Source organism: Nomascus leucogenys, chromosome 19, assembly GCF_006542625.1.
Source record: "Nomascus leucogenys isolate Asia chromosome 19, Asia_NLE_v1, whole genome shotgun sequence".
Classification (NCBI taxonomy): Eukaryota; Metazoa; Chordata; class Mammalia; order Primates; family Hylobatidae; genus Nomascus; species Nomascus leucogenys.
The window spans coordinates 37,258,632-37,268,676 of record NC_044399.1 but is presented as its reverse complement, the minus strand read 5'-3'; the positions used below and the strand labels follow the sequence as shown (position 1 = coordinate 37,268,676).

Here is a 10,045-nt window from a genome sequence, read left to right as displayed (position 1 = left end):
CGTATTCCACAATAATCATATTTTAATATATTCAAGAAGAAGGCACACAATAATCAGGATAATCTATTTTAATTTCTAACCATCTTTTCAGAGAATATCCAGCCCAGATAAGGCTCCTATAACAGCTAATATTTTTCTGAACTATGAATTTCAATTCTTAGGCTATTTGTTGTCTACCACACAAATACAGAGAAAGACCAGCCAAAAGTGGAAATACTTATTCATGTTGGTTTCCTACATTAATAACATTTATGGCTTGTCTTACTTCCAGGAGGGGAAAAAAAAACATTCATATCTTCATCTAGTAGGTAAATGATACTTTTATCTGTTTTTTTCACTTACAGTATTGCCCCATCCTCACGAGTCCTGGTATGGTAGTGTCTTTTTGTTGCTGTTTTCTTTTTTCATATTCACTCTTAATACTATTTTTTTTTTTTTTTTTTTTTTTGAGACGGAGTTTTGCTCTTGTTGCCCAGGCTGGAGTGCCATGGCACAATCTCGGCTCACCGCAACCTCTACCTCCTGGGTTCAAGCTATTCTCTTGCCTCAGTCTCCCGAGTAGCTGGGATTATAGGCGCCTGCCACCACGCCCGGCTAATTTTTGTATTTTTAGTAGAGACAGGGTCTCACCATGTTGGTCAGGCTGGTCTTGCACTCCTGACCTCGGGTGATCCACCCGCCTCAGCCTCCCAAAGTGCTAGGATTATAGGCGTGAGCCACCGCGCCCGGCCCTACTTTTTTTTTTTTTTAATTTAAAAAATAGAGACGGGGTCTGGCTATGCTGCCCAGGCTGGTCTTGAACTCCTGGACTTCAGCAATCCTCCCACCTTGGCCTCGCAAAGTGTTGGGATCACAAGCATGAGCCACTCTGCCCAGCTGCTAGTGCCTTTTCATTGCAGTTATTAAATAACTCAAAATACAAAGTCTATTTGGTAAATTACCACCCATCTGTTAATCCCACCCAAAAATAATGTCCAGTTGGTTACTTATTAGTGACATTTTAAGTAATCTAATCATTCTTACCTTGCTTCTGCAAATTCCAAATAGATTCCATTTCTGCAAAGAAAAAAAGAGAATTACATACTAAGTTTTGGTGAGCAAAGTCTGAAGCGATGCTTTTCATTTTAAATCTAAAAATCCTAGACTGATTACTGCCAGACTGGAGGTAGGGTTGAAAATGGCAAAATTCTATGAAGTTCAGACAAAGCATTCACATTTTCCTATAATTTTTTTTTTTTTTTTTAAAGAGACAGGGTCTTGCTCTGTTACTGCAGCCTCAAACTCCCAGGCTCAAGTTATCCTCCCACCTCAGCCTCTCAACTACAGCCACCTGACATCACACCCAGCTAATTTTTTTTTTTTCTTTTGGTAGAGACGGAGTCTGTTGCCCAGACTGGTCCTCCTGCCTCAGGCGTGAGCCTGGCTCCTGTAGTTCTTCTTTTTTTTTTTTTTGAGACTGAGTTTCGCTTTTTGTTGTCCAGGCTGGAGTGCAGTGGCCTCATCTTGGCTCACTGCAACCCCCGCCTCTCAGGTTCCAGTGATTCTCCTGTCTCAACATCCTGAGTAGCTGGGATTACAGGTGCCTGCCACCACGCCCAGCTATTTTTGTATTTTTAGTAGAGATGGGGCTTCACCATGTTGGCCAGGATGGTCTTGAACTCCTGACCTCAAGTGATCTGCCCACCTCGGCCTCCCAAAGTGCTGGGATCACAGGCGCGAGCCACTGTGCCAGCCCAGCTGGCTCTTATAATTCTTAAGTGTCATGTAGATTATTATTATCTGAAATCAAATGCCAGAATAATTTTGTCTTCACAAATTGCAAGGATATGCAAGACACATGCTACAGATAAAATAATACTTCTCATAACAGCTCATCATTATTTAAAAAACACCAAGTATTTCTTGGTAATCCACTGACTCCTCAATGAGGTGCCCAAATTTTTTGAACAAAGCATTCATCAAGTTTGACTAATTAAAATTGATGTTTAATTAGTTTAACCATTCAGGCAAGTGGTTCTAACCTCTAAACCACACCTCTTTTTAATTTTTATTTATTTATTTATTTATTTTTACCCCCGACATGGAATTAACTCTTGTTACCCAGGCTGGAGCGCAATGGCGCAATCTCGGCTCACCGCAACATCCGCCTCCCGGGTTCAAGCAATTCTCCTGCCTCAGCCTCCCGAGTAGCTGGGATTACAGGCATGCGCCACCATGCCCAGTTAATTACGCCCAGCCCTAAACACACCTCTTATTTTAACCTTTAAGGTCAGAATGCCAATCCACATCTATTATTAATGGCACACAATCATTTGTTCTAATTTCATCCAAAATGTCTACAATGTGCTTAGTTTGGCATCTTAAAATGAGAAAATTATGTACATGTACAAATTATAGTGACATACACAGAGAATGCAGTTAAAAACTCTACCTGCAATACATGAAAGCTTCGGGGGGCTATATATAGTCAACAGTAATTGACTATTACACAAGAACCAAAGAATTGGACCTTGAAAGGAAATATTCTATCTGGAGATTAACACAAACTACTTAGTAATACAAATGAACTATAACAAACATTAAGGATAAGTAGTCTTCTGTGGTAATAAAACTATCATTTTGAAAGCACAAAAAGATTATTTTAACCCTGCTTAACTATTATGTGTATAACTACATTCCAATTTAACAGCAATCAATTATTAAAGAAAAGTAAAAGTGAAACTCATTAAGATGGGATACATCTAGACTAGGGTTACAGTTAAGGCACAACATAATCCCTCCATAGGACAAAATAAGATACAGATCTAGAATTATTATTTTCTGATTGTATGTGTATAAATAGGGGTAGGGAATGGTAGAATCATATTCCTCTCTCCCTACTCCCCTAGCAAAAATTAAAACTCTGTGTAAAAACCATTTTTTTTTTTTTTGCACAGGGGGACAAGGTCTTGCTCTATAGCCCAGGCTGGAGTACAGTGGCATAATCATGGCTCACTGCGGCCTCAATCTCATGGGTTCAAGCGATCTTGCCTCAGCCTCCCAGGTAGCTGGGACCACAGACACATGCCATGTGTAGAGATGGGGTCTTGCTATGTTGCTCAGGCTGGTCTTTAACTATTGGGCTCAAGCAATCCTTCCACCTCAGCTACCAAGCCTGGCAGTTTTTTTTTTTTTTTTTTTGAGATGGAGTCTCGCTCTGTCCCCCAGGCCGGAGTGCAGTGGCGTGATCTCAGCTCACTGCAAGCTCCGCCTCCCAGGTTCACGCCATTCTCTTGCCTCAGCTTCCCGAGTAAGTGGGACTACTGGTGCCTGCCACTACTCCTGGCTAATTTTTTGTATTTTTAGTAGAGACGCGGTTTCACCATGTTAGCCAGGGTGGTCTCGAACTCCTGACCTCAGGTGATCCACCGCGCCTAGCCAAGCCTGGCACTTTTAAAAAATATTTTTTACAGTACTCTCAGCTTTTTGAAAATTTGTCAGATCCATATACTGGGATCAATTAATAATTCAGGACGAACAAGATAATTATCCAGATAAAATCCCATTCAAGATACCAGAGTGATGAAACCAAATCTGGGAGTATGCAGTAAAGGTGCCAATTGTCCAAGCCTAGTTGTATGGTATGTCCATCAAATCTCTGCAGAGACACCTATCCAAAGAAAGGCAGGAAAATTCCCTTTCTCCTGAGATGTCTAAAAAGGGGAGAACTATAATCAATCTAATCTGGAGAAAAAAAAAAAAAAAGATGATGCTCAGGAATTCTAGTCACAGAAATCACACTTAACACTCCAATATAATTTCTTATTCCATTAGTTTCAAACAATGAGGAACAGTTAAATGGTCTTTATTATCTTACAAATTTCTGGATTTCAGAATGGCCTATTTTAAAAAGTCCAAATATAAGCCTTCTCTTGGTTGACCTACTGCAAAAAAAAATTAATCCAATACAACCAATATTTTTTATTTTAGTTAAAGCACAGAAATTTCATATTTTGTAGCAAATAAATTCCTGAAGAATTCTGTATATAGTAATAACTTGATATTCACTTTGTCTACTGCAAAGATAAATCTATATTTAGTCATATGTTGAAAAAAAAAATAATTGGCCGGGTGTAGTGGCTCACACCTGTAATCCCAGTACTTTGGGAGGCCAAGGCAGGAGGATCACTTGAGGGACCAGCCTGGGAAACATAGGGAGACCCTGTCTCTATTATTAAAAAATAAATAAAAAAGAAAAAAGTTAATCCAACTTTTCATGTTAACCACCTATAAATAACATTTCCTTTTTTCTTCCCCACTGGAAACTCAACCTGTCCCTGCACTTCCCCCTTTTTTTTTGAGAATACACTTCAGAGTTACAGTAACAACATTGCTTTAAAAACAAAGCAAACATACGCATTTTAGAATAAAGAAGACAGAACAACTATTTGCAAACACCTAAGTTGAAGATACTTCTTTACTGCAGCTTGAGGTTTTACTCAAATATTATACATTTAAAAATGATTTATGATAAAATGTTATTACCCTTAAATGTGAGCTCTAGAGTAGTGAGTTTGATCATGACTTCTAAGGGGGAAATAGGGATGTATGATGTACCTATAAAACTAGCTATGAAGCCAAGCTTCTAGCAAAGAAATCAATCAGCATATTCCCGGTGCGGTGGGGCTCACACCTGTAATCTCAGCACTTTGGGAGGCCGAGGCAGGCAGATCACGAGGTAAGGAGTTCGAGACCAGTCTGGCCAACATGGTGAAACCCCGTCTCTACTAAAAATACAAAAATTAGTCAGGCATGGTGGTGCACGCCTGTAATCCCAGCTACTGAGCAGGCTAAGGCAGGAGAACTGCTTGAACCCCGGTGACGGAGGTTGCAGTGAGCTGAGATCGTGCCACTGCACTCCAGCCTGGGCGAAAGAGCAAGACTCCGTCTCAAAACAAAAAAAAAGAAAGAAATCAGCATTATCAGAAATGCTGAACTAAGAAGTGAATGCAATTTCCCTTCATGTTACTTAATATTAATTACTTCTTTGACTACTAGCAACTTCATTTACTTGATCAAAATTTAAAAGTTTCCCTGAAACTCAGACAAGGTTAGGATCAGAAAGGGAAAATGAACCAAATAGCATTTGCATGATGCTATGCTTAACCTTAACAAGACTAACAAGAAATGACATGGCCGGGCGCAGTGGCTCTCGCCTGTAATCCCAGCACTTTGTGAGGGATTGAACTCCTGAGGTCAGGAGTTCAAGACCAGGCTGACCAACATGGTGAAATCCCATCTCTACTAAAAACACAAAAAACTTAGTGTTAGCCAGGCGTGGTGGCGGGCACCTGTAGTCCCAGCTACTCGGGAGGCTGAGACAGGAGAATCACTTGAACCCGGGAGGCAGAGATTGCAGTGAGCCCAGATCACACCACTGCACTCCGGCTTGGGCAACAGAGCGAGACTGTCTAAAAAAAAAAAAAAAAAAGAAAGAAAGAAAGAAAGAAAGAAACGACATTATCAATAGAACACACAGGAAAGGGATGACATTACATTCTGTCCTTTTAGGTTATGAAAGTCTCAATTCAGATTTTAAATATGAAATGTGTTCATTTGTGTGGTTTTTTTTTTTTTTTTTTGAGACAAGAGTCTTGCTCTGTCACCCAGGCCTGGAGTGCAGTGGTGCTATGTCAGCTCACTGCAAGCTCCACCTCCAGGGTTCATGCCATTCTCCTGCCTCAGCCTCCCCAATAGCTGGGACTACAGGCGCATGCCACCAAGCCCAGCTAATTTTTTGTATTTTTAGTAGAGACGGGGTTTCACCGTGTTAGCCAGGATGGTCTCGATCTCCTGACCTTGTGATCTGCCCACCTTGGCCTCCCAAAGTGCTGGGATTACAGGCGTGAGCCACTGCGCCTGGCACCTCGTTTGTGTGATTTAATGTTTTGACTATCCCTGAGAAGCAAAACAAGTGAATAGTATAAAGAAGGCTAAGGAAGGCAATTTGAATTATACAAAATCATCATACACACACAAGTTGAGTATCCTTATCTGAAATGTTTGGGACCAGAAGTGTTTTAGATTTTGGAATGTTTCTATTATATTATTGGACAAGGAGCATTTCCTTTTTGAATATCTGAAAAATTTTGGATCGCTAAGCATTTTGGATCTTAGATTCTCAGATTTGGGATGGTCAACCTCAGTAACTGATTCTTTTTCTTTCTTTTTTTTGAGAGAGTCTTGCTGTCGCCCAGGCTGAAGAGCAGCAGTGGTGCGATCTCAGCTCACTGCAACCTCCACCACTTGGATTCAAGCGATTCTCCTGCCTCAGCCTCCCAAGTAGCTGGGATTACAGGCACATGCCACCAGGCCCAGCTAATATATATATATGTACACATATATATATTGGAGATGGAGTCTCACTCTGTTGCCCAGGCTGGAGTGCAATAGTGAGATCTTGGCTCACAGCAACCTCTGCCTCCCAAGTAGCTGGAACTACAGGCGCACGTCACCATACCCAGCTAATTTTTGTAGTTTTAGTAGAGATGAGGTTTCATCATATTGGCCAGGCTGGTCTTGGAACTCCTGACCTCATGGATCCACCCGCCTTGGCCTCCCAACGTGCTGGGATTACAGGCGTGAGCCACCGCACCCGGCCAATTTTTGTATTTTTAGTAGACACGGGTTCCGCCATGTTGGCCAGGCTAGTCTCAAACTCCTGACCTCAGGTGATCCACCCACCTTGGCATCCCAAAGTGCTGGGACTACAGGCGTGAGCCATCACGCCCAGCCTTGATATTTTAACACTGCTCTCTTCTACACACACACACACACACACACAGCACAAAATCTAACTTGCCAGTTCTTTTTGAAGAGTGATCACAGCATCTAATTATGCAAATATTTATTGAGAAATGCCCACAGGGCCAGACCTAATAGAATCTAAGTAAAAGTTTTTGCTCTTAAGATATACCCAGGTAGGCAATTAGACCTAATAGAACCTAAGTGAAAGTTTTTGCTCTTAAGATATACCCAGTAGGCAATTTTGTCAAAATTCTGTATTTTAAACCACTACCACCACCCAATCTGAAATTTCTTTATATCAAAACTTATATTTAGCTATGCCACTCAAATGAAAAGTTAATGTTCAATTTCCTAGAGCAGACTTTCTACATAATACCTCCCTATCACAATGCTTCCTATAGCGAAATGTCCAGTTATCCACAAGTTCTTAATTCCAAGTTGATTGAAAAAAAAAAAAATACTACTCACCAGCTCAGGGTATAGATGCAAAACCAAAGAGTCTGCCCTCTGTGAGCTTACTCTAGTAAGCAACTTCATTGGGACGGTGGGTTATCAGTAGGAGCATTAGCAATAAACAAAGGTCGGTGGTATGTGTGTGCTTTAACAAGGTGTGTTTGAGCAGGGGTGAACAAACAATTACTATGCACCATCTGTTTTTGCAAATAAAGTTTTAATGAGGGCCTGTGGTGGTTCACACCTGTAACTGCAGCACTTTGGGAGGCAGAGGTGGGAGGATCACTTGAGACCAGCCTTAGCAAGATGGTGAGACCCTATGTCTACAAAACATTTAAAAACTAGCTAGGTGTGCTAACAGCACATGCCTGTAGTCTCAGCTACTCAGGAGGCTGAGGCAAGAGGATTGCTCAAGTCCAAGAATTCAAGGAGGCAATGAGCTATGATCATGCCACTGCACTCCAGCCTGGGCAATAAAGTGAGACAACCGTGTCTTAAAAAACAACAACAAAAGTTTTAATTGAACACAGCCACATCCACTGTATATGTACCATCTATGACTGCTTTTGAGCTACAATGCAGAACCAAGTATTGAGTGGTTGCAACAAAGATGCTATGGTTCACAAAGTCACTAAGAATGAGAGATTTAGAGAAAGAACATTATTCAGGGGACAGAGTAAAAAGCTACATATGAAGTAAAGTTTGTTATTCAATTATATAGGTGAAGGGAAGCCACTGAAGAAATCTAAGGTTATTGTACTAAATAGTAATGATTCTTCCAGGTAATGAACAGAACAGATGAAGTAACAATACACAGAGGGTCCAATAAATGTTAAGAAGACATGAAGACAGTATGCGAGATAGAAAAAAAATGGAGATCTTAAGAGAAATGGTCCATATCATCTAATGACAAAAAATTGGGTTAATGCTAATTCACTAAGAGCAGGAAAGAAAAAGCAGGTTTTGTAAGAGAATGAATTCAATTTAATATACATAGAATTGCAGCGATGATATGGAATATATATGGTCTGAACTCAGTTTTTTTGTTTGTTTGTTTTTTTGAGGAGTTTCACTCTTGTTACCCAGGCTGGAGTGCTCGATCTCGGCTCACTGCAACCTCCACCTCCTGGGTTCAGGCAATTCTCCTGCCTCAGCCTCCCAAGTAGCTGGGATTATAGGCATGAGACATCATACCCGGCTAATTTTTTGTATTTTTTTTGGTACAGACAGGGTTTCACCATGCTGGCCAGGCTGGTCTCGAACTCCTGACCTCAGGTGATCCACCTAACTCGGCCTCCCAAAGTGTTGGGATTACAGGCGTGAGCCACCACGCCTGGCCTCTGAAGAAGTCTTAAGCCTAGTATACATAGTAACAGAACTGGACGAGATTATCTAGGGAAATTGATGTAACATGAAAAGGGAACTCAAGGAACAACATTTGAGACACAGAGAATGACCCCAGGAGGGTTATAGTAAAGGTGTAGGATATAAGAGTGGGTAGAGTCAAGGAAATTCAAACTAAGGAATTTACAGAGGCAATGTTTAACTCTGGTAAATCTTAACCAAAGGTAAGACACTTGCAACTTTCTAGTTATCTATCTCTTTTTCTCTAGCCCAATGTCATTGCCCTGGCTCAAGCAGTAGTATCTTTTGAACGTTTATGCAGTTGCCTTTTAACTGGCCTCCTTTGCCATTACTCAGGCCTCACTTTCTGTCTTCTACAACCGGGCTAACCATTCTTTTCCTTTAAAAATGTAAATCTGACAGCCGGGTGCAGTGGCTCACATCTGTAATCCCAGCACTTTGGGAGGCCGAGGCGGGCAGATCACTTGCCATCAGGGAGTTCGAGGCCAGCCTGACCAACATGGTGAAACCCTGTCTGTACTAAAAATACAAAAATTAGCCAGAAGTGGTGGTGCGCGCCTGTAATCCCAGCTACTCAGGAGGCTGAGGCAGGAGAATCGCTTGAACCCAGGGGGCGGAGGTTGCAGTGAGCCAAGATCGCGCCACTGCACTCCAGCCTGGGTGACAGAGTGAGACTCCGTCTCAAATATGTATCTGAAAGTGACCACATTGCTCAAAACTTTTCAATGGATTCTCACTGCTTACAGCAAAAGCTACTAGCACTGTGAAACCAAATTTGTGTCTCCTAGCACTTGACACAATAGCTAGTACATCAACAGATTAATTAGATAACTAAGTTAATGGACTTTAAACTTGTACCATTCACCTTCCTTTAAACAAACTGAATGGCTGGCAATCTTCAAACACTATTATTTCCCTCCACCGAAAGTAATCTTACTCTCTGGGCACACTAAACAGACTAATGCCCACTTCTTTTTGGAATCCTGACTGCCCTTCCCTCAGCCTGCCCCCATCTTAGGGGTTCCAATTACACTTGACACAATCTTGGCTCACTGCAACCTCCACCTCCCAGGTTCAAGTGATTCTCCTGCCTTAGTCTCCTGAGTAACTGAGACTACAGGCACACGCCATCATGCCCGGCTAATTTTTGTATATTTTTTTTAGGAGAGATGGGGGTTTCACCATGTTGGCCAGGGTGGTCCCTAACTCCTGACCTCAAGTGATCTGCCACCTTGGCCTCCCAAAGTGCTGGGATTACAGGTGTGAGCTACTGTGCCCAGCCAACAATAGTAATACATTTCTTTCCATATGTTTCACTATTAGACCAAGTTTCTTAATGACACAAACTCTCACCTTTCATCTATTTATCACTACTGCTTCCCACAGGGCTTGGTGCAATAAGCAGATACTGATGTGAACAAATACTATTCATAAGTCAGCC

The 10,045-nt window shown here is 41.6% G+C and overlaps 1 protein-coding gene across 1 annotated transcript in view; it reads right to left on the bottom strand.

Moving 5' to 3' along the window:
- The window catches only part of NUFIP2 (nuclear FMR1 interacting protein 2), a 38,839-nt gene that overhangs the window by 10,402 nt on the left and 18,392 nt on the right, over nucleotides 1-10,045 (bottom strand). Inside the window, exon 3 of the mRNA XM_003277069.4 lies at nucleotides 1,024-1,056. Within this exon, the coding sequence (XP_003277117.2) occupies nucleotides 1,024-1,056 (33 nt within the window). The remainder of the gene's footprint in view (nucleotides 1-1,023; nucleotides 1,057-10,045) is intronic.